The sequence below is a fragment of the Malania oleifera genome, chromosome 12, assembly GCF_029873635.1.
Source record: "Malania oleifera isolate guangnan ecotype guangnan chromosome 12, ASM2987363v1, whole genome shotgun sequence".
NCBI lineage: Eukaryota > Viridiplantae > Streptophyta > Magnoliopsida > Santalales > Ximeniaceae > Malania > Malania oleifera.
Window position 1 is genome coordinate 26,374,058 of NC_080428.1, and position 25,581 is coordinate 26,399,638.

Consider the following 25,581-nt stretch of genomic DNA (forward strand, 5'->3'; position numbering starts at 1 on the left):
GATATTACCAGAGGAGAATCAAAGATACACGAACAAGAAAGAAATACACGAGACTTCAGTGATTTGATAAGGTTTAGACAATTTTCATAACTAAAGATCATTCTAGAGAGTTATTGTTTTGATAAGCGCAATAATTGAAATAATCATATTCTAGGTCCATGGTTTTAAGAGAGATAGAAACCTATTCTATATCCACACGCAATCCCATTTGAGGCACAAACCTCCAATATAATCTTTATACGAACCCACCCCCCACCCCAGGGAAAAAAAATCACTCTATTGTTATTGTTATAGGTTAAAACAAAAGCATAAGTAAATATTATTTTTGAAGTGACCTCGTAGTTATAGCTTTGAAAAAATACATCAGCTATGTGAAGACAGATTTTGAGGTAACCTCACAGTCAAATCAGACTTAACTCAGTTTGTCCATAAATTATGTGTCAGAGGAAAAGTCTAGTTTGAGACACATCAAATGATGTGCAATTTGGAGCTTTCTAAGGCACTTACAGCAATTTTCCAAGACCCAAACTAGGGGAAAGGTTAGATGAATTTGCTGGTTGGATTGATTCACTGGTCATTGTAATTAGTCGGTCTCAGCAATTCCAATTTTGACCTCTCTCATTAAAAAGGAAATCAAAATATCCACGTTTTTTTTCTCTCAAAGTGTTGCAAACTGAACTATTGCAATTTAGCCATGTTCTTTAGAACCACATAGCTGGAAGCCTGGAACTGAACTAGCAGTTTAGTAAGAACATTCTTATAAAAATCTATACAAATCTATATGCAATAAAAATTGTTGTAACATGCATACCTACCACCAAAAGTTGTGACATTTATCAAAATTTCAAATAACTTATCAGAACAAAATATATTCAAACTTCATTTAAGTTTTCCATAATTTCAAATTCATTCTAGCATTCTTTATTCATTTCTTCCCTTCCATATTCTAATTTTGAGCATAAGCTTCAATTTACAATAGCAAGAAATGGGAATAAGACCATCCCCATTTAATGCTCAAATATTTTCAGGAACCCACAATGCCCCAGAATCTTCCTTGCATATCTGGATCCTTACAGCTTGGTCTTCCGGCGATTTCCAAACAGACTCACAAAAACATAATTAAGAAGCCTTTACTAACAAGTGCTAGCCATACTTGGACTGTTATTTTCCAAAAATATGCCCTCATAAACACCACTAATGTTCTCAAAATCACTCTCCACATCATTGCTATCCATAATAGCTTAATCCCAACAAAATCAATGCCCCATTCTCTCACAAACTCCTAAATTGAAAACTACATCACTAGTTCCCTTTAGAAGCTTTTGCGCACACTCATTAAATTGGTGATCTCTATATGCAGAATGATGACAATACTTTCTTCCTGCTCAAATCGCTAGGGATTGAGAAGAATCGTGATCAAAGTCCACATTGCACTAACTGCCATAAGACAAGATAAATTTTTCCATGACATGTGGTTGGAGACTAAAATTTTCAACATGCTACAACTTCAACTTCCAAGCGAGCATTGTTTTTTTCCTAATAACAGATCAGACTCTCAAAGAAAAGGGGAAAAAAAAAAAGGGGGCCACATCTTTGTCTATAGATCTCTAAGTCATGAACCATCTGATGCATTAAAAAGTGGACTGATAAACATTTCCAATGGAAACCAAATTTCCCAAAAGAAATGTGCTGACATCTTCAAAATAATCAGGAGCGTGTTCAAAGGTTTAAGGATTAAGGTGTGCATCCAACCATGTTTAAAAGATGTGATTTTCAGCTGTAGAAAAATACCTTGAGGCCTCTAGTTACATCAAAGGTGGTGATTCAAACTAAAGCATGTTCAGCTAAGGGCCATAATTATTCAAAATGAAGGGATTTTTTTAGCGAATGGTCATAACTATTCCAAGGGACGTTAATAAGTCTATAAATAGGGCAAGAGTTTGGGCTTTTGGAAATAGTCTACCGAATGGTCAGTTCAAATTTCATAATTACTCCTCTCCATTAAGACATGCTAAAATAATATTTTATTACACAAAATAGCAATTTGGTTAGAACAGTGTTGTATTACCTAAAAGTGATTAAAAAGTCGATCTTCATTTGTACAAAAGCAGCACACAGGTGGCTTCATTGTGTCCTAAAGAATATTTGCTAGAACATGGTGCTCACAAATAGTTTGTCCATGGTGGAGAGGGTGAACCCTTAATGTAAGCGGAAGTTTTATAAATTCTATTGAATTATTTTTTCATATGTACATCCCAATCTTATATAATACAATTTCCTATTCTAAACAAGGAAATAATCTCCTTACTGAATAATATCAAATCTCCCATATTTACCCACTTTCCTAATTTGTTAATTATTTACAATGATGCTTGTGATTTTTTAACACCCCCCCTTAAGTTGGATCATAAATATTAATCATCTCCAACTTACTAATCAGATCATCAAAACTCTGTCGTCCCAACCCTTTAGTGAAAATATCTGTGGTTTGTTCCTTGGTAGGTACATAAGTCATACAGATAATTCCTTCTTCAATTTTCTCTTTGATAAAGTGTCTATCCACTTCCACATGTTTAGTTCTGTCATGTTGAACTGGATTGAGAGAGATGCTGATAGCTGCCTTATTATCACAATAAAGTTTGATAAGAAATTTCACCGAAACTTGTAATTCTTCCAAGAGTTTCTGTAACCACAATCCTTCACATATCCCGTGAGCAACTGCCCTGAACTCAACTTCAGGACTACTACGAGCCACCACATTCTATTTTTTGTTTTTCCAAGTTACCAGATTTCCCCAGACAGATGTGCAATAACCTGTGGTGGACCTTCTATCTTCCACTGATCCTGCCCAATCTGCATCTGTAAAGATCTCTACTTCCTTGCTTTTACATTTCTTAAAGAAGAGTCCTCTTCCCAAGGATCCCTTGAGATATCGAAGGATCTTGTATACGGCATCTAAGTGGGCCTCTTTTGGTGAATGCATGTGTTGGCTTACTACACTGACTGCAAATGCAATATCTGGTCTAGTATGTGATAGGAAGATTAGCTTGCCAACCAACCTTTGATACCTTTCCTTTTCAACTGATATTCCACAATCTTCAACCCTCTTTACCACTTCAATCGGGATTTCGCGAGGTTTGCATCCAAGCATGCCAGTTTCAATTAGGAGATCAGTAACATACTTTCGCTAAGAAACACTAATTCCCTTTCTCGTTCTCGCCACTTCCATGCCCAAAAAATACCGCATTTGTCCTAAGTCTTTAATTTCAAATTCAGCAGCCAGAACTTTCTTCAATCTCTCCATCTCTATTGTATCGTCGCCAATAAGGATTATGTCATCAACATACACTATTAGAATTGTTTTCTTATCTCTTTCAGACTGCTGGAAGAATAGGCTGATTGCCCTTGTTAATAACCTTGATATTTATTACTTTTGCAAATCTGTCAAACCATGCTCTGGGAGATTGTTTGAGTCCATACACGGACTTCTTGAGTTTACACACTCTGTTTTCTTCACCTTTCCCACTAAATACAAGTGGTATAGTCGTGTATACTTCTTCATCTAACTCGCCATTTAAAAAAGCATTTTTAATATCAAGTTGTTGTAGTGGCCAATCTAAATTGGCTGCCAAGGATAAGAGGACCTGTACTGTATTTAAGTTTGTCACTGGTGCAAATGTCTCTATATAGTCAATATCGTAAGTCTATGTAAATCCTTTTGCAACAAGTCTGGCTTTATATCTTTCAACTGTCCCATCAGATTTATATTTCACTGTGAAGACCCATTTACAACCCACTGGCTTCTTCCCTCTCGACAAATTTATCAATTCCTAAGTTCCATTTTTTTCTAGGGCCCGCATTTCTTCCATGACAGCCTCTCTCCATTTAGGTATTTCTAGAACTTCCTGAATGTTCTTTGGTACTCTCATCCTGTCAAGATTAGAGACAAAAGCCCGATATCCTATAAACAAACTTTTATAAGACATGTATTTAGACCAAGGGTATTAAGTACATGACCTGGTTTGTTTTCTTATTGCAATAGGTAAATTGATATCATTAGGTACAGGTTATCAGAAGAAAGCTCAATTACCAGATCACGATTGGGCATGGACTCATGGTTATTTGGAGCCATCACCGGTTCCAAAGTTCTTGGTGCCTCAGGTATGAGATTCTCCCTATTCTTTGTGTTCTGCTTTCTTGAGTAAACCAGTATGTCTGCGTTGTTTTGCTTTCCTATATCTCCTCCTGAGGTTAAGTGTCCTGTTGTGTTTGGCAAGTCAAGAATTGATGCAATGGAAGGCTCGATAGATGAGTCAGGGAATGAAGCAAAGGAAGGCTTAATACGTGGTACGGGTTCAGATGACGCAGGTTCAATAGTAAAGAGGTCAAAGAACCGATCTTCACTCCATGTCTCCCCCTGAAGACAGGGCTTTGAGAAATAGGGAGTGGTTTCAAAGAAAGTAACGTCAAGACTAACAAACAGTCTTTTGGAGACCGGATCATAGCATTTGTAGCCTTTCTGAGTCAGGGAATAACCAAGGAAGACACATTTAACGGCACGTGGATCCAATTTATCCCGATTGTGTGCATGAACATGAACAAACGTAGTACAACCAAAGATTTTCAGTGGGAGACTGGATGGAAGCCGAGAGGTAGGAAAATGTACCTGGAATTTCTGAAGAGGAGTGACAAAGGAAAGTACTCGACTCGGCATTCGATTAACGAGATGTGTGGCTGTTAAGATGGCATCACCTCAAAAATAGTTTTTCATGTTGGTAGTGAACATTAACGCCCGGGCTACTTCAAGTATATGTTTATTTTTCCGTTCAGCCACCCCATTTTGTTGAGGGGTATCCACACAAGAACTCTGATGAACATTCCATTTTCTTGAAGATAAATTCCCAGAATAGTATTAAAGTATTCCGTACCATTATCATGACGTAAAATTTGAGTATTAGTCTGGAATTATGTATGAATTATGGAATGAAAACTGATAAAAATGGAGCGGACTTCAGTTTTGTCTTTCAGCAAGTAAACCCAACACAGACGAGTATGGTCATCAATAAATGTAACGAACCATTTTGTATTGGTGCGATTGAGTGAACGTGAGGGACCCCACAAATCACTATGAATCATAGTAAATGGACGAGAGTGTTTGCACATGGATGATGGGAAAGAAGTACGATGGTATTTTGCAAGCTCACACAGGAAACTTTTTATTTGGACAAATAGACAGAAACAAACGTTTTAAATATTGAAAATTGGGATGCCCCATTCTTGCATGCCATAACAAAAGTTCACTATCTCTAGAAATAGATACAGAATCACAAATTGCAGTATTACATAGTTCGCTCAAGCTTGCCTCCTCAAAGCAGTAGAGTCCCTCATGCGCCTTAGCAGTGCCAATCGTCTTCCTCGAAGATAAGTTATGAAAAATACAATAATTTAGCAGAACAATTCGAGTTTTTTGTTAATTGACTGATGGATAACAGATTGCAAGGCAACTTGGGAACATGTAGGACAGATTGTAAAGTGATCGAGTCAGATATGCGAATACTTCCTTTACCAGCAACTGGTGAGAGAGAGCCATCTGCAATTTTTACTCTCAAATTCCCAACATATGGTGAGTAGGATGAAAAAACATTGATAAGAATCAGTCATATGATCAAATGCGCCAGAGTCAATTATCCATAGAGATTTGTAACAAGATGAAGTATTTAAACCTGACAGATAATTACCTCAGTGAGCCAGGGAACCAGAAGAAGTACTCAATAACGCCTCTCTCACCTTACCTCATCTGCCACAATCGGGTCTTAATTTCGAAGATTTGCGAGTAACTCTCGACGTCGGAATATGTCTCACGAACAATGTCCCAAACGTCCTTCGCCGTTGGCAAGAACAAGTAGATTTTCCTGAGTGACGGCTGCATCGAGTTGACGAGCCAGGTGGTGACCATGGAGTTTTCGAACCTCCATTTTTGCAAGGCCACCACGTCAGTAGAGTCTGGTTTCCTCCGTTCCCCGGTAAGATAGCCTAGCCTCCCTTTTCCTTCAATCATCAATTTTCTGGATTGAGCCCACTCACGGATATTTTTTCCGTTTAATTTCTACACTGAGAGTGGAAAGGATAAGTTGTCAAGTCCATTCGAACCCCCAACAGATGTGGCCTCTGAGTCGCCGTCGATATTTGCAGACGAGGTTGACCCTCTGCTATTGACGGTGTCGTTGGCCATAGTTAGCTAAGGTTGAGAAACCCTAGCTCTAATACCATGTAAGCGGAAGTTTTATGAATTCTATTGAATTAATTTTTCATATGTACATCCCAATCTTATATAATACAATTCCCTATTCTAAACAAGGATATAATCTCCTTACTGAATAATATCAAATCCCCCATATTTACCCACTTTCCTAATTTGTTAATTATTTACAATGATACTTGGGATTTGAACACTTAAGGAAAGTGACAAGAATTAATATGCCACAGAGCCACCTTCCATTTATTATCTACCATATTATATTTTTATTCCAACTGAATTTCAAGATTACTTCAACTTTGCTAGAAAAGTCAACCAAAATTTTTCCTCTTAAGGAAATCTAGTAAGTTTTATAGTTGAGCATCAATCTTAATTAGTTGAAGTAGAAATATATATTAGAGGCCTATATAAGAAAATATGTAGTTAGTAGGATAGAAGCATATTTGGTCGTAATATTCACTTTACGAATGAACAAGCACGAAAAGCTCCTAGTCCCTTCTATTCTTTGTTATGTCCACAAATTTTCTACAATAAACTTTGCTAAGGCTGGATATACATTGCTGGTGCACAACCTAATGGTTAAAGCTTCAAGTGGCAATATGGTAATAAAGCCAGGTTACCAGGAGGTCCTAGGTTCTAGTCTTGTTGCCCACATTTATTGTGTGGTGTTTAAAAATTATTGTATTCCTTGACGGGTGTTATTTATCATTTGTTTATCCCTACATTTGCTGTCAAACTGCACATGCAAGGTTAAGGCTTGGTACCTTGTAGGCTCACAACCTAATAGTTTAAGCTTTTAGGTCAGGTAATAATCTAGCACACTTCTTTTACCCCTTCCCTCCTACATTTTTGGCATCAAAGGTAGTGCTATACTCTTGGCTACCTTCTCACATCTTCTTTCATATTAACAATAAGAGGTATAGGCAAGTATGACAATCCAATAATGGAAATTCAAGCAACTTACCATGCATCTTAAAAAGAAAGGAGCTTGAAGTTAGTGTCATTCAAACCATGGTTACATTGGTAGCAAACTTGACAAAGTGAATCGATTATCCCATCATCAAGTTGAAGAGGGGATGGAGATATAATTCTATATGATTGATGTTGCTAAAATTATCATGGTTGTGGAAGTAGAAGAGTTTCTTCAATGTTATGCTATTGAGAAATTATTTGTCTACATAGAAAAATCCAAAAAATCAACAAGTGAAATAAATAGGAACAAGGCTATGTGGCAATGCCAAGATATGTTAGGACAAAGTATACGAGATGCTTTTCACAAGGGCAAGTTAAGGATCTCCACTAGGGAGAAAGATAATATCTTGTCCTAAGGAGAAGTTTCATCTAATGTCTTCTCTCAATTTAATAATCTTTGCCAAGACAAAATGGTATAGTTAACTATGGGAGAGCGAAGAATGACCAGTAACTAGCCAACTAAAGTTTCCTATCCAAGATGAGGTCGAGGTATAGTTTTTATGCTATATGAATTATGCTTATTAATTGGCCTTGAAAGGAGAAGCAAAATTGTCCAAACATGGAGCAAAGAAGTATGTTAAGTCTTCACCCTTCTTCCAAGGTTGAGATGTGGTGATGCAAGTAATTCTTAGTTCTTAAAAATATATATATATGGTTAGATCAAAGGCTCTACAAAGGGAGTAAACAAGTCAGCTCCTACAACTCAAGTCAAAGGTTAAGAAAATCACTCGCACGCTTGTTTCAAGTTCAATAAGGTCCAAAGTCACAAGTGAACCTAATTGAAGAAGATTCAAAGATAGCCTTTTCATGACTCTAATAAGCTTATATTAGATCAGGAAAAGGATTTGGAAACCTTAATAGAACGAGCTTGAAATAGATGAGAGATTAGTACTTACAAAAGCTCTTAGTAAATCAAAGGTCAAGTTCAAGAATGATTGGAATTGCTCCAAAATATTCCAAACTATGTAAATCTCAAAGTAAGGTGTATACTATTATTGTTGAGAATTCCTCTTAAGAGTTTGGCGCACATTGGAAAACTGAGTGGATGATATGAGCTTATATGCATGGTTGGGCCCAATAATCAACAAGCTTAAGCTTTTTTTGTCAAGTTGGTGCTCACCAATGTATATCACTCCCTCGTCCTAACAAGTAGTATCAAAGTCGATGGTTCGCAACTCTATGCGAGCGAAATCATAAAGTCAAGATGTGAAGCTAATTCTCTTGACATTCTAACAATTGGAGGATCAAAGTGTGTGACTAAGACAAATAAAGATCATCTAGGCCTGATAGATGGATATGAATAGGGTCAAGATGTGGGAGATGGGACTGGTTTGGAGGAATGTGAATGCAATTGAAGTCACATAAGTTGCAAGAGTAGACCCACTTAAGCAATTGTTGGAGAATTAGGCTTGCACCAATGAGGGTAACAATTTCTCCTCACGGAGGAGAATTTGAATTGGGCTCAACTGTTCATGCATGTGTTTCTATAGATATAGACACATGGAAGAGGAGTAGTGATTAGTGGACTCCTATGGTTTCATGCCTTTCCCATGGTTAAGTAATGACTCCTAGTTGGTTGCATAACAAGTAATGACTTCTGTTCAAAGGGGAACAGTTGGAACTTACAAGTGAGGAAAGATTGTTGAGAATTGTGTGACTAAGACAAATAAAGATCATCTAGCTAGGCCAGATAGATGGATATGAATAGGGTTAAAATGTGGGAGATGGGATTGATTTGGAGGAACATGAATGCAATTGAAGTCACATAAATTGCGGGAGTAGGCCCACTTAAGCAATTGTTGGAGAATTAGGCTTGCTCCAATGAGGGAAACAATTTCTCCTCAAGGAGGAGAATTTGAATTGGGGTCAACTGTTCATGCATGTATTTTTATGGATGTAGACACATGGAAGAGGAGTAGTGATAAGTGGACTCCTATGGTTTCATGCCTTTTCCGATGGTTGAGTAATGACTCCTAATTGGTTGCATAAGAAGTAATGACTTATGTTCAAAGGGAAACAGTTGAAACTTACAAGTGAGGAAAGATCGTTGAGAATTCTATTTGTGCGTTCACATTGGAAAAATTGAGTTGATAATAGGTGCTTATGTACATAGTTAGGCACAAGGCCTAAAGGTTTAAAATTTATGGTCAAGTTGGTGCTCACCCATGTATCTCAAGTCCACACATGAGAACTCTCTTGATCTCAACAATCTAACATGTGGTATCAAAGTCAATGGTTCGTAACTCTGGGCGAGTGACATTGTAAAGTTGAGATATAAAGCTAATTCTCCGAATCAAAATAAGGTCAGGATGTGGTAGGTAAGATTAGTTTGAAGGCACATGGAATGCAATTTGAGGCATGAATAGTGTAAAGGTAAGACTCACTTGAGCAATTGTTGCGGAATTAGGCTTGCTCCCACAAAGGAGACGTTTTCCACTCAAGGGAAGAGCTCAAATTGGGCTTAGGTGTTCATGCATATGTTGGCTTCCTATGGTTTCACGCCCTTTCCCATGGTTAATGGACCCTAGGTTGCACAACAAATAATGGCTTCCGTTCAAGAGGAAGTGATTGAAGCTCACAAATAAGGGAAAGATTGTTAAGAATTTCATTTGTGAGCTTGTCCAAAATAAAAATTAAGTGAATAATAGGTGTTTATATGCACAGTTGGGCACAAGACGCAATAAGTTTAAACTTTTAGGTCAAGTTGGTATTTCCCATGTATATCACTCCCCCTGTCCTAACAAATGATATAGAACTCATGGTTTGTAGCTTTGCGTCAGCAACATTGTAAACTCAAGGTGTGAAGCTAATTCTACAAATCTACTGACAATTGAAGGATCAAGTGTGTGAGTGAGACCAATAAGGATCATCTAGGTCAGATAGATAGATCTAAATAGGGTTAGAATGTGAGAGCTAGGATTGATTTGGAGACACATAGAATGCAATTTGAGGCAATTAAGACATTGGATAAGCCTAGTTAAGTAACTCTTTGAGAATTACGCTTACTCTCACAAGGGAGATAGTTTATATCCACGGAGGTGTGCTTGGAACTCATAAGTGAGGGAGAGATTGTTGAGAATTTCACTTATGAGTTTGTACCAGATTGGAAAAATAGAGAGGAGGATGGGTGCTTTGACACATGGTTGGACCTAAGACAATAGGCTTAAGCTTTTGGATCAAGTTAGTGTCCACCCATATATATCAAGCATGTGGTCTTGTGCCCAACTATGTATCTAAGCATCCATCCTCCACTTATCCTTGTTCGAATTAATCCTTACAAAATTGCCTAGTAAAGAAAGGTATGGAAAAGTTTCTAGGAGATATCTTGCTGGGTTTATAGGGATGAAAATGATATAAACAAGGTTTAGTGCAATGTAATCCATGATATATATCATGTATTCCTAAGACGATTGGCAATATGATAAGTACGTTGTTCATGATGGTTGGAAAATACCTATGCCTTTGGAATAGGTGAAGTGGTAATTATATCCTAACTAAGCAAGGAGGAGATCACTCGTAAGTATTAAAGAGAAGCTAGCAATGTTCTCACTTTTAGCAATTTTATAAAAGAAAAATTCAAAAAAAATAAAAATAAAGAATGTGTTCTTATATACCTATTGGTGGCTAAATAGAAGGAAAAACTTTTGTGGCTCCCAGTGGGTTCGAATGCCTCTAGGAGTTCCAAAAATTTAAGATCTACCTATTGAGTTGCCTTCATAACGAGATGTTAGCAAGATAAAATTGTATGTGTAAATGTATACATACCTACCTCACATAAATTTACCTGTATACCTACCTAGTTTGAATTAACACATGGGATCCACATATGTATTTACCTACCTCCTATGAATTAAATCATATGAACTATGTATGTAAGACCATTGTATAAATTAAGACCTTTAGGGCCAATAGACGATGCAACAATCATTTATTCATTCTTTACAAACTATGATTAGCTCACATGGTTTTTCAGAGCCATGGATGTCAACCCTCCACCATAGTTGGTACCCCCCCCCCCCCCAATTTTGCTGCTTGTCATCGTCGATCCTCTACCATAGTTGGCGCTCCACAACCAGCTAAGATCTTTTAACATTCACAAGATCTGTTTTTTGACCATTACCTATGCACACCAACACCACCTCTCATGCAACCCATCAGCACTACTCACACATCATTATAGGCTACCTAACTCCTTACTCACCTCTTCGGGCTCAGATTTGTACCTAACCCTTTACTCTCCTCTCCTTACTTAGATTTGCTCCTAGCTCCTTACTCCCATCCCTTTTCTCATATTTGCTCCTCAATCCTTGCTCACCTCTCCGAGCTCAGATATGCTCATTGTAACGCCCCGACCCGACACGTGGGCCCGAGGTGCTACTTTAGTAACCTCTGTGCTCCTGATACCATATTCATTATATAAAAGTAGCGGAAATAAATGATACATCCTCCAAATACATTACCAGAGTTCTAAACTGCTAACATAGAAGTCTCCAAATATCTATATCAAATCCCAACCAAAAGAAAGAAAACTAACTTAGTCCATACGACCATAATACATATCTAGGGACTTCAAACATAACTTAAATACATTAAAGTTCTTACAAACACTCATAAAAACCGAAACTAGCTATCACCCCGCCCCGGAGCTTGCTAAGCTCGATCTCGAGATGGTCCTGAAAAATGATTTGTATATTGGGGTGAGACACTGCTCAGTAAGGCAGATTAAGTTAATATCAGTGTGTGGCCAACGTGAGTTTTAATGTATACAAAAGATCATCAATTGTTAATAAACCACAGTTATAAAATTATTCTCAGACCATACCCACACACACACACAATTATTTACAAGCGAAAGTTTCCGAAGATAAGGAAGATTACACGCCCATACATGTAGTTCCCCTCTGCTCTGATACGTTATGCAACCTGGTATGGCTACAACAGATACTTATCAGGATACTCGCCTTTCTCAGCAAACCCTCAGGCGGAGAGTTTATTTCACCATCAACATTTATGCAATTTAATTCACATACATTCTCACACCTTTACAGTTGAAAAATATGCATTTGCTTCCTCAGTATAAATCAGTTCAATAAATAATAACACCATTTACATAAATTAGCTATACGTAAAAGACACTACCTATGACTAACGACATGCTTAACCCCCATGACGGGTTGTGCGGCCCGAAGGCTGGACCAAACCTTGGGGGATCAACTCAGACAAAGTCAAAGTAACCATATGCTACAACGTCTGCAAGCATCCGCAACCCAATTGCAAGTCTGATTGCCTTACCACTTCCTGATCCGAACCCCATGGAAGGTACAATCTCTACGCAGGCCAATCGGCTGAAGCCACCCTACACCTCTCAATACAGTGTGGGCGCACATGGCCAAATAATAATTTCCTAGCAATGGTACCGTGCTCACAATACAACTGGTCCTCAAGGTTCTTAAACCATATCATGCAATTTCGGTAATAAAAATTATAGTATAAATCTCATTTCATATAGAACCTGAAATTTAATAAAACCTGGCCCCCGGCCGTCATATCAAATCCCAGTATTTTGCAAATGCAGTTCCAATATGTTCTACAAACAGTTTAGTATTTTCACAACCATACCCGAATTCCGTTATAGAATAACCCACACCAATTATTCACCTGCCACACTATTTCAGTATTTGAATATAGTCTAATAATCAACAATGAAAAACATAATATATTTAGTTCGTATGATAAACCAAGCTTTCCACCGTTCATTTTATTCAAAATACTGCATCATATATCCTATATTTGTAAAATCCATTTTTAAACGGTCGATTTTCGAAACCACCTTTGAAATCACGTTTATACATACATATAACACATCTTAATCGATTCAAACTCGATAAAAACCTGACTTAACTTAATCCCCTTACTTGTTCCTAAAAAAGAAACTGATTCCACACGAAAAACAAAAAACCTTAGCTTTTCGATCCCACCGCCAAAAACGAACCGGCAAGCCGAGAAAAGAGAGGAAGATGATCGAAAACCGAGCACGGGCTTTGGGTGAGCCCACGGGGGAGAGACAGAGCCACAAGAGAGTGAGAGTAGAGAGAGAGAGAGTCCATAAACCCTAAGAGAGAGAGAATTTTTAAGTTACAAAAAAAATGTGTTGCTTTACCCTTAGGTAAGCAAACTCGCATGAAAATCGTCAACGGTTTTCCCTGCACTCACAAAACCATCAACGGTTTGACAGTTGACCCTCCCCTGTTGACTAAAACCGACGACGGTTTTCCGAAGCTCTATAAAACCGTCGACAGTTTGGGTCCTGCCGAACCAATTTCCTTCTCTTTCCTTTCTTTTCCTTTATTTCTCTCTTCCCTATTTTTTTTATTTTTTATTTTCCAAGTTCAGGTTTCTACACTCCTAGTTCCTTGGTCATCTCTACGGGTTTAGATATGCTTCTAGCTCCTTGCTCACCTCTCTAGGTTCAGAGATGCTTTTAACTCCTTGCCCACCTCTCTAGGTTCAATAATGCTCCTAGCTCCTTGCTCCCCTCTCTAGGTTCAAACCTGCTCCTAGATTGCCTAGCTTTGCATGCACATCTCTGACCTCTATTTGTGGACCACCACAAACACGAATGGCTACACTCCACCCTGCGTCATTACTACTCCCTAAGTGCCCTATCTTTGTAAACTCAAGTTGATCTCTTTAACTCGCTGAGTTTGAGGGGGATGTTAGCAAGATACAACTATGTGTGTAAATATATGCATGCCTACTTTATATAAATTTACTCATGTGACACATGCCTATCTTGTATAGATTAACACATGTGATCCAGGTGCGTAAGTATCTGCTTCTAATGGATTAAATCATGTGATCCATGTGTGTAAGAAAGTTATATAAATTTATCCCTTTGGGCCAATCATAGTAGTCAGAGGCGCGAGGCGAGCCGAGGCGCAAAGGGTCTTTGAAGCCAAGGCGCGAGGCGAAGGCGCGCGCCTCACGAAGGTGAGGCGCACAATTATTAAAATGGTGTAAAATATCTATTTAGGGTAATTTATATATGAACATATGAATATCTAGTCATATTAGAATTTAAAATGTCAAAACATTCAATAAAAAAATTGGAAATTTAATAAAATTGCCAAGACAAAGCCCAAAAGCCTCAACAATTCAACATAGTTCAACATCAAAAGAAAAGAGTACAATAAAAGATTTCAAAATATAAAATCTAAAAATCCTCCTCAATCATCACTCATCACTCATCATCAACTAGGTCGGTGAAGATATCATCATCTTCCTCTTCATCATTAGAACTGTTTTCTCCAACATCTTTTTCCTCTTCCGTCTCCTCTACACTATCCACTTGGATTTCATCCTCATCTACAAGTTCCAACATTGTGGTCCGACCCCTAGCAGTGGTTGCACTACTAGATGAAGCCCTTCCTCTTCCTTTAGACGATGATGGCATATTTGTACTTATTCTTGATCTAGTGTGATGCGGGGGGTTATTTAGTCCAGCAGCTCTAGCAACAGAATCCCAAGTCAAATTATCATCTTCAAACACAAGTTCATCATCCTCATCAGAATCACCATCCATCCTACCAATCAACCACTCATTACTATCATCAATGTCCTTCAGGAGGATGGGATCAATGGTGTCACGTTTGTCGTATCGACGCCTCAAAGTTCGATTATATTTCACAAATACCAAATCATTCAAGCGTTGCTGGGATAGCCTATTTCTCCTTTTGCTATGAAGCTGCAAAAAGTTTAAAGTAATATGGTTAATAATGATTCTAAAAAGCAGTAGATTGGTAGTTCTTGTTCTTTAATAATTAATCCATGATATACTAATGACTTACATGTTGGAATATGCTCCAATTTGTTTCGCATCCGGTAGCACTACACGTGAGGCTAAGAATTTTCACAGCAAACTTTTGCAAGTTTGGAGTTGTTGATCTATATGCCATCCACCATTGCGCTGTTATAAAATAAATTTTAAATGAATACCTACTAGGTAAATAGCAAAAATAATTTTCAAAAATGAAGAGGTAATACAAATGCCACTTTACCTGGTGCTTTTGTCTTCCTTTGTCTCACTGCCAAACTAATTCCAAAGACGCCACTAGCGGCATTGTATTTTTCCAACTCATTTGAAACTTTATCTTGCATTTCAATAGTTGGCACTAACCTTCCAACACATTTGTACAAACCCGTCATAATTTCTTCATCTTGCAAAATGTTGGGGTTTGAATAGAAAAATTCTGGATTCAAGTAGTGTGCAGCTGCATGCAACGGTTGATGGAGTTGGCATCCCCACCTCGTATCAATAATTTCAAATGCCTCCTTGAATTTATCCTCTCTCTCACCAAAAGCCTTAGCTATGGCTTCCTTAGCCCTATCCATTGCTTCATAAATATATCCCATTGCAGGCTTCTTTTCCCCATCAACCAAACGGAGTACACGAACAAGTGGACCTGTTAACTTAAGAGCATAGACGATGGTACTCCAAAAAGTAGGCATCAAAACAATAGTAGCTGCTCTTTTGCCAGCCGCCTCCTTTGCCCATTTAGTAGTATTCCAATCTTCAGAAGTAAACATCTTCCTCAAGTTATTCTTTTGAAGATGGATTGAACGAAGAGTGATGAAGGCAGTTGCAAATCTTGTAACTGCAGGTCTTAGCAACTCCTTTCCTCCAGTGAATTGTCTCATCAAGTTGACAACGCCAACACGATTATAGATATAGCCATTCAAAAAATTGCCCTTTTCAAAGTTGCATGAATTGAAGGCATCTTCCCAATATCCTCCAAAATTAAATCAATGCAATGAGCAGCACACGGTGTCCAATATAAATGTGGCCTCTTTGCTTCCAACAATCTCCCTGTTGAAAAATCAAGGAATGAAGCCATTAAAATATTAAAATAAACAATATATACACTATAGAAAGTAGTTCTAAAAATAAGTTCTTACCTGCTGCAACATAGTTTGACGCATTGTCAGTTACCACTTGAATCACATTTGATTCTCCAATTTCTTCGACCATCTCATCAAGTAATCTATACATTCTATCTGCATTCTTGACAATATTAGAAGCATCAATAGACTTGATGAATACTGATCAACTTGGAGAGTTCACTAAAAAGTTGATTATGTCCTTATTAGCAACTGAATCTCTCCAACCATCAGACATAATTGAGCAGCCATATTTTGTCCATTCCTCCTTATGGACCTTCAACAACTCTTTCATTCGACTGACTTCCTCCTTTAGGTAAGGAACTCTCACTTCATGATAGCTAAGTGGCTTTATTCCAGGACCATATTGTCCAATCGATTCAAGTGCCACTGCAAAGCTGCTCAAACGTACAGCATTAAATGGTATCCCAGCATCATACATCCACCTAGCAAAATCTCCCATTGCCTTTTTTCTAAGTTCTTTTTTGCACGCTTCATTTATTGATGTTTGCTTCATCTTCCCTTCTTTCCTAGCTTGAATCGCTTTCTTTGGATCGGGAGTAAAAAACAAGTCTATAGGCCCCTTCTGTTTTGGTTTCTTCAAGTTGGATTGGTATGATCTTTTACTTCCATCACTAGTAAACACTCACTTGCCACGAATGTCAATTTCTTGAACTTCATCTTCTTCATCTTCACCGTAATGATCTATATCATCAAAGTCGGGCAATAACTCATTTTCCTCCTTTTCCATATCTTTCTTCAACATATACTCTTTAATCTCCTCACGTACATGAGTAGGGCACTTAGAGCATTCTTTCACATTTCGAAATCCTCCGACAATGTGTTGTTTTGCTCAAAATATTCCTCCCCTTGTGACTTTAGCACAAAAATTGCAAGTCAAATTATTTCTATTTTTTTGATCCTCCAAATGTGCATACTTCCATGCGGGATCTTTCTTTGACGAGGCCTCACATCCAGAACTAGAATCCATTTAAGATTTTAGACTTGGTATCCCGTATCCTAACTGAAAAAACAATGCATCATATATTTATAATTTAAGACTTACATAATGCATTTCCAAACAAATTAAAAAACAGTACCTAAATTTCAATAAAAAGAATAAATATTATGTATTAGTTATAATTTATAAACTTACATTAATTAAACTAAATATTATAAATTAAAAAACAGTAGCTAAATTTCTGTTAAAAAAATAAATATTATGTATTAGTTATAATTTGTAAGCTTACATTAATTAAACTTAATATTATAAATTAAAAAACAGTAGCTAAATTTCTGTAAAAAATATACATATTATGTATTAGTTATAAATTGTAAGCTTACATTAATTGAACTTAATATTATAAATTAAAAAACAGTAGCTAAATTTCTGTGAAAAAAATAAATATTATGTTATTAGTTATAATTTATAAGCTTACATTAATTAAACTAAATATTATAAATTAAAAAACAGTAAGCTTACATATAAAGAAGAAGAAGAAGAAGAAGAAGAAGAAAAAAAGCAGGCAGCAGTCAGCAGTCAGCAGCACGCAGCAAGCATGCAGCAGGAAGAAGAAGAAGAAGAGAAGCAGCAGCAGAAGAAGAAGAAGAAGAAGAAGAGAAGAGAAGCAGCAGGCAGCGGGACGCAAGCAGCAGCAGCAGAAGAAGAAGAAGAAGAAGAAGAAGACTTACAAAGGTTCGAAGTGTTGAAGGCGACGTGACGAACTCACGTCGTGCTCGAAGGCAGTCAGACGAACTCACGACTGCTTCGAAGGCAGGCAGACGAACTCGCGAGGGCTCTAGCTGGTTCGAAACGAAGTTGCGCAGGTCGTGCTTCTTCAAAATGTCGAAGATGAACTCACGATCCTGGTCGAAGCTCGAAGACGAAGTCGCAAAGGCTTCCGGCTGGTTCAAAGGCTCGCAAACGAACTCACGAAGGGCTTCGAAGGGTCGAAAGGGGCTAGGGCTCTGTTCGTTTGAGTCGAATAAGGGATACGAGTCTGGCTTGGGCTATTTGTCTCCTTTAAATGGCTTAAAAATACACAAGGCGCGCCTCACTGCGCCTCGCGCTTCACTGCGCCTCGTCTCGCCTGGGGTCGCCTCTTGCAGGTCGCCTCGCCCCACCTGGTATGAGGCGGCGGACTCATCGCCTCACTGCGCCTTGCGCCTAGGCGCGCCTCAGGCGCGCTTTTAACTACTATGGGGCCAATAGAAGACACAACAATCATTCATTCATTCTTTCCGAACTATGATTAGTTAGCATGAGGCATCCAACATAAAATTGTTTTCAACTTTGATTTTACTCATTCTAATATGGCTCTTTATTTCAAGTTGTTTCACACTCAAAGAAATCTTAAGCATAACAGACTAGATTGATAGGAGAATAATTTGTTAAAGAACAATAGGAGGAGCATGAGTCTTGTTCAATTTGGCTTCATCTCCTAAACATGGAGAACATGTGCGGACAATTGTATTATAACCAAATTACCATCAAACATTGATTGTCTATTCCAAGCGTTGATGATATGTTTTGTTAGGCTTGTCTATGTTGAAGTCTTCTCCAAGATTGACTTAGAAGTGGATACCACCAAATTCAAAACAAGCAAAAAGATAAACAGAATACCACATCAAGACTAGGTAAGGCTTATAGCAATGGTGAAATTAATGTCATTTGGTCTCAAAAATGCCCAAGCACTTTCACGAGGGTAATGAATCAAGTATTTCTCTTTCACTAGCATCTTTTTTTGCTATAGAATTTGATCATTTTCTTGTTTATAGTCATCATATAAGCATACGAACAATATAAGGGCTACTCTAACCACCTTAAGAAATGAAAAACTGACATACATTAAAAAATGTTGTTTTATAAATCTTTCTATTTGACTTCCAAAGAAATTGAAGTGGCTCATCAGAAGATTTAATTATTAAAGAATGGCCAATGCCAAATGACAAGCACTAAATGAGAAGCTTTCATGGACTAACATTATAGTGTTACTAACTCATACAAATTATAAGAAATTTCAACACAATTGCAACTTTTCTACATGTTGTATTAAGAAAGGTAGCTTCAAGCATAAATAGAAGAAAAGAAGAGTTTTCAACTTATAGAAAACAAGTTATCTAGCACCATTGTTCTTACTTTGCGAAATTTTGAGATGAGATGTCAACTATGAGACTTCTCATGTTAACATTGGTGGAGTTGTAAGCCATGGTCATCCAATTGTCTTTTTTGGTGAAATAAGCAAGAACATATTTGATATAGGGTTCTATACAAATATCCAAGGTTTGCGACACTAGAGTTCAAATATCATTCAAAGGAAGTTCTTTTTGCACTCTAATTATGAAGCTTTCAAGCATGTCAACACTTAACAAACCTAAAGTAACAACATGGTAAGTGGACTAGCTTGAAGCTTCATGCTACAAGATACTTTTTGTGTTGAACCACAAATTACATGCATCCAGACTTCCTGCTACAAGAGCATACTCTTATTACAAAGTGCATTCAACTTTAGCGTTTTCATACTTACGGATATTTGTATAAAATTATGAAGATTATTGCACAAAAGGATCTCATAAAGAGTTTTTCATTCAAGACAACCTTCTTTGCAAGGGAAATCACTTGTGCATCCCCAAGATTTCTCTTACATAATAGTTGTCGAGGAGTTTCTTTCGAAGGCATGGGTGGACTTTGGAAGGGAAAAAAAAAAAACATGTTGCTTGTAAGTGTTAGGACTAGAGGAGCCCATGGATGGGCTTGATACACATGAGTAAACACCAACTTGACCCAAAAGCTTAAGCCTATTGGGTCTTGGGCCCAACCATGTATATAAGCACCCATCATCTAGTCTAATTTTTTAATGTGGGACAAGCTTACAAGTGGAATTCTCAACAATCTCTCCCTCACTTGTGAGTTCCAACCGCTCCCCCTTGAACGCAAACCATCTCCCTTATGGGAGTAATCCCAATTCCCCAACAGTTGCTCAAGTAGGCCTTACCACTAGCGCCTTACGTGCCTCGGATTGCATTCCACGTGCCTCCGAACCAATCCTACCTCCCACGTCTTGACCCTATTCGGATCCATCCCAGGCCTAGATGATCCTTATTGGCCTCGGTCTACACTTGGTCCTCCAACTGTTAGCACGTCAGGAGAATTAGCTTCACGTCTCGGCTTTTTACGATGTCGCTAACACAGAGTTACGAACCGTCGGCTCTGATACTACTTGTTCGGACCAGAGGAGCCCATGGGTGGGCTTGATACACATGGGTGAACACCAACTTAACCCAAAGGCTTAAACTTTTAGGTCAAATTGGTGTTTACCCATGTGTATCAAGCCTACCAATGGGCTCCTTTGGTCCTAATAGTAAGATAAATATTTTTTGCATACTATTAGTTACTAGCTACTATAGTTATTTAGTGTTATTATTGTGTGTTGTTTTTGTACTAGTAAGCAAGAGCTAATGGGGAGTTAATCAAAGTAATATGGTCATTTTTATATACTTTGAACATATTATTAATAGAGGGGAAGACCTATCATTGTGATTAGGTCTTCCAATTTTCTCAATTCTTCAACATGGTATCAAAGCCATGGTTGTCAAGAGGGTCCCGCATCCTAGTTTTGTTGTCCACGTTTAATGTAAGTTCGTTTAAAAAAATTTATAGAGTTCCAATATGGGGCATTTTTCATTTCTTGTTTACCTCTCCACGTGCAACTAGACTACAAGTGTAGGGAAGCATCAAGGTATATTGTTGCCCCACAATCTAACAGTTTAAACTCTTAGATAAACTAGTAATTTAATAGTGTTTATCCTAAAGTATACTTCACAGTATATTTCAAGAAGTTTCTCTCTAAATAACCAACTATAGAGAATCTAACTGCTCAATCTGCATTAAATAGTATTTAAATTAGTCCTGGGTGCATGAAACACATTATGAATTATACTTATGCTTGATACTTAATAATAAGGATAATTTACACAGATGAGCCATGATTTTATGTCCCCAGCAATTTGTTCATTACTTGCCATGAAATTGACTACCAGTGCAGGTATGACACCTTCCAAGAGAGCTGCTTAATGCTACTTTTTTAATCACAAATATATGTCCTAACAAAAATCATGAAAATGGGATTAGGGAGATCAAGCACATGCAACCCCACACACCCCCTGCTCCCCAAAAAAGAATAAAATTCAAGATCTGTGGCTCAATCCCAAAAGAAACATGAGAATAGAATGTCATGTGCATCATATTTCTAGGGTCTTATACATCCTAGGAACAATTTATATTTTGTACTCTCTTACTATTTATACACACACACACACACACACACACACACACACACACACACACACATATATATATATATATATATATATTTCATTTTATTTGACTCTTCATATAGTATTAGAGCAAATCAATTAAATCTTGCCTTAAACTCTATTCATATTTTCACTACTTTTTATTCATCTCATATAAAGAGAGAGTAGAAAATTTTCATCTTTTTTACAATAGGCAACAATTTGCCTGGTCTAATTTTTTTCACTAAATACCATATGTGGGTTTGACTAGAATTGTCTTTATTCTCTTCGGGAATTTAAGTAAAGTTAAATAAAAAAGAAGGGTGAGAATATTCATTTTCTTCCAAGAAAAGAAAATACAGAGCATATTTGCACGTTAAGTACTTCTTGACACCCACATTTTAAAATTGTGCTTTTTTGTTCTTGAAGAGGTAAAGAAACTTTATTAAAAAAGAAACTTCTCATCAAGTCGGGAGCTTAGGAGAAAGAAAAATAGAAACAAACAAAGCATTACATACCAACAGCAAAACAAGAGTTAAAAGAGTTCCTCCCTGTCCATTGAATAAAAGGTAGTGCAAGATCTGGTAACCATGAGAAGAATACATTTGGCTTAACTTCTGTAGTCGAAGATGAAGCCAATGCTACCAACAAATTAAAAGATACTTAAAGAATCAAAATTAAATTCATAAGTTATCACACCTAATTCAATGCTTTTAATGGATAGAAAGAGAAAAAATTTTATGTTTGTCATATGGAATGAATAAAATATCTATTATGCTAGCAAATTGTGGACAGTGGACACGCTTGAATAAGACACTTAATCAATTTGCAAAAAGCTTCTATTGAAGTTTTGGAGAAGACAAGGGCTTTTGTTAACTCATTTTTTGATATGTTATTTAATTGAGCAAGTAGTTAATATCACTACTAAAAATTATGAAAATAAAAACAAAAATTATTAATTAAAAACTTATAACTAGGAAGCTATTGGTTACATTCTCAAAACTCAAACAAATTAGGACTTGAATGAACACATGTTCATTTTTGGCTTTAGATCAAACAACGATGAATTATTATACCATAGTTCATCTCGCAATGTAACGAAGGGGTCAGCTCCCGAAATACAGGGGGTCGCATCTCCAGATCGCCTTGATCGAAGGGGGGACTCGAGATTATGTTAAGGGATAATGCATGTGAGAAAATAGGTCAAAATTTGGTCCAAGGGAGTCACCACTTAACCTATTTTAACTTTAAGTGAGGTCAGAAACCTATTTAATATGCTACCATTTTATTGGTCTCTAAGTTATTCCTAAGTCCAAGGAAACCAATAGTTAATAGTCAGTGTTACCAAGTTAGACTTGGGAGTACGGTTATATAAAGGGAAGATATTAGCATCCTTTTACACCCGTCCACAGGACGGTACTTGATTAGCCTAGGATCACCTTTGAAATTAACCAATCGAGACTTATATTTTTCCTTTTCATCTCAATTAAATGTCTAGTATATTAGGCAGCCTTGCAAAAAGATAGAAGCTACCGCGACCTGGGGATCCCCAAATGCATTAGAGGACACAACCCCCAATGATGGCTATAAGGATTAGTTGTTTATTAAGTTTATTCCATATTAAGTGTTTCTTTTACTTGATCTTTAAATATCATGAGGCTTTGCAAAAGACAAAATCCCCCTACCTCCGATTTCTCAAGGGCATACAGAAACATAACCCCCAAGTTCCAAGGAAGATTTATTATGGAAGTTTATTTTGATAACACATGCAATTAATAGAACAAGTTATTATCAAAATGTGTAAACCACAAGATATGCAAGAGAAGTATGCACATAAACCAAGGGGTCTAATAGAATCACTCTCGTACAAGTCTGAAGTGATTCTGCTAGAACCCTCACCCCTCAGGCGATAATCGGGGATTACATAACCTCAATTCATCATATTCCTCCTCATGAGAGCGTGCACACACACGCAAGCATGCAAACATACGCACACATAAAAAGAGCAAACACACATTCATGCAAAGTCATGCAATTGACAAGCCACACAAGATAAGTTGCTAAGAAAGGATTGAAATTAAGCAAAAAGGGCCCCCAGGGGTTTTCTATAAATTTCCCATATTTTTTGGATTTTTCTATAATTTTATAAGATTTTAAAGGATTTTTATCATTTTTTATTTTTTTTGTGATTTTTTAATTCTTATTTCTGAGTCAAAAATAACACACAAACTTTTTTTATTTTTTCTTCTTTTTTCCTATTTTTTCTACTATTTTTCTTAACTTTTTGAATTAAATTATTTTTTAAAAATTATTATTAATTAGGAAGACTAAACTGGGTCAAACCGATTCAACCAATTTGACCAAATCAATGAGTCAGACTTGGGTTGACCTAGGTCAAATCGGCTGACCTAGCTCAGGGAAGAGGAGGATAGGCGAGAAGAGACCAAGGTTTGCCATATGTCAACCGTACACGGTGACACGTGGCAGCTCTTGAAAGGCACATTTTTTCTTTTCTTTTTATTTTTTTTTTAAAGAGTATGACACGTGGCAGCATGGTTTTAAATCGCGGTTACGGGTAGCATAAAGTAACAGTAATGGGGGTAATGGGAAGCGGGAGTAGCGGATGTTACATAACAAGAAGCGGGTGTAACGATCGTCAATTTTTTTGAAGCACACACAACATTGTGCATATTAGTGTTCTTGCATGTTTTAAGCTTTTAGCCCTTCTTAGAAAGATTTTTAGTGTATTTTGGATCCTTTAGTTCGAGTAACTAAATTATTTGGTAAGGATAACAAGTCTACATTTGTCTTAAACCACCATTGATAGAAAAATTACGTGTGTGCGTGTGTATTTATACTTCTCATTGTTCTTATCTGTAATAAATTCTTATGTGTGCTAAATTAATTAATAGAACAAAATACATTATACACTCCATTAATTTATTAGACATATAAGAGATACGAATAATACAAATATAAAATAGTTAGAAAAGAAAGAAGGTTGAAGTTGAAAAAATATAGAACATAAATATCACATTACTAATATTATCAAAATAAAATATTTTCCTAACAAGTTAGTACTTTCAAATTGTTAATTAATGCATCGATTGTGAATTTTAAAGACATAGTAAATTTTGTATCATTGTCATCCTCATTATAATCTTTTCCCCCTCGCCACATGGTATATTGAGAATGATTTATGAAAGGGAGGGAAAAAGTGAGAAGAAAAAGCAAAAAAAAAAATAATTTTTTTTTGTGTAACAGTCATGTAGCGGTTACGTAACAGCCGTAGTGGCCTTTACGTAACGGTCTGTAATGGCCGCTACAGCCATGATTTTTCTTCTCACCGATTTCAGGGTGTAATGGCATCAGTAAGCCAAAAAACCGTTACGTAACGGCGTTACGTAATGGTCACGGCCGTTATTTAAAAACCATGCGTGGTCGGTAACATCATTGTGACATCACTTGCCACGTGACCAAATACCACTGGCTCAAAAATTGGGGTAACGATCATTGACGTAGCAACGATCCAATCGTCTAGATAAAACATAAAATGGATGGCTTGGATCACACCACATCTCTAGGTGATGTAACCCAAAATATGCTAACGAGTGTGCCACATGTCACCACCCAAAGGGTGACACATGGCCCACTATGAAATTTTCTTAAAAAAAAGATACATATGTATATATATATATATATATATATATATACTCTTTTTTCTTTTCTCTCTCTTGAATCTTCCTCTCTCCAGAGCTCTCCTCTATCTCTCTCTTTCTCTCTCCCCTTCTGCTCTCTACCCTTTCTCTCTCTCACACACCCACACCAGCTGCAACCGTTGCAGCCTTCGCCATCTCCGGTGGATCTCAGGTACACCGCCTACTCCCCTATTCTCTTCTCTCTCTTCTTTGATCTCTTCTCACCTCTCTACTTCTATGATCTCACCTCATCTCCCTCGATCTCTCAATCTCAAACCTCTTGCTCTCTCTGTTCTCTCTCAGCCCTCTTTGATCTCTCAAACCTCTCTCTTTCTCAAATCTCCCTCTATGTCTCTCTTTCTCAAATCTCCCTCTAATCTCTCTTCTCTTCTAACCCTTTCTTTTGATTTCTCATTGCAGGTA

At 37.2% G+C, this 25,581-nt stretch overlaps 2 protein-coding genes across 4 annotated transcripts in view; both read right to left on the minus strand.

The window, feature by feature from the left end:
* Positions 1-25,581, minus strand: part of LOC131144316 (transcription factor TCP2) — a 62,930-nt gene that overhangs the window by 30,343 nt on the left and 7,006 nt on the right. The window lies entirely within an intron of this gene.
* LOC131144318 (uncharacterized) lies at positions 14,303-17,193 on the minus strand. Of its 2 annotated transcripts, XM_058092880.1 has the most exons (4): positions 16,184-17,193; positions 15,286-16,094; positions 15,076-15,194; positions 14,303-14,972 (listed from the first exon to the last, which is right to left on the minus strand). In XM_058092880.1, exons 2-4 carry the CDS (start codon positions 15,923-15,925, stop codon positions 14,469-14,471), a joined length of 1,263 nt encoding a protein of 420 aa, XP_057948863.1. In that variant the 5' UTR covers positions 15,926-16,094; positions 16,184-17,193; the 3' UTR covers positions 14,303-14,468. The 2 variants fall into 2 exon arrangements, with proteins under 2 accessions (XP_057948863.1, XP_057948864.1); XM_058092881.1 differs by having other exon boundaries at positions 15,286-17,052.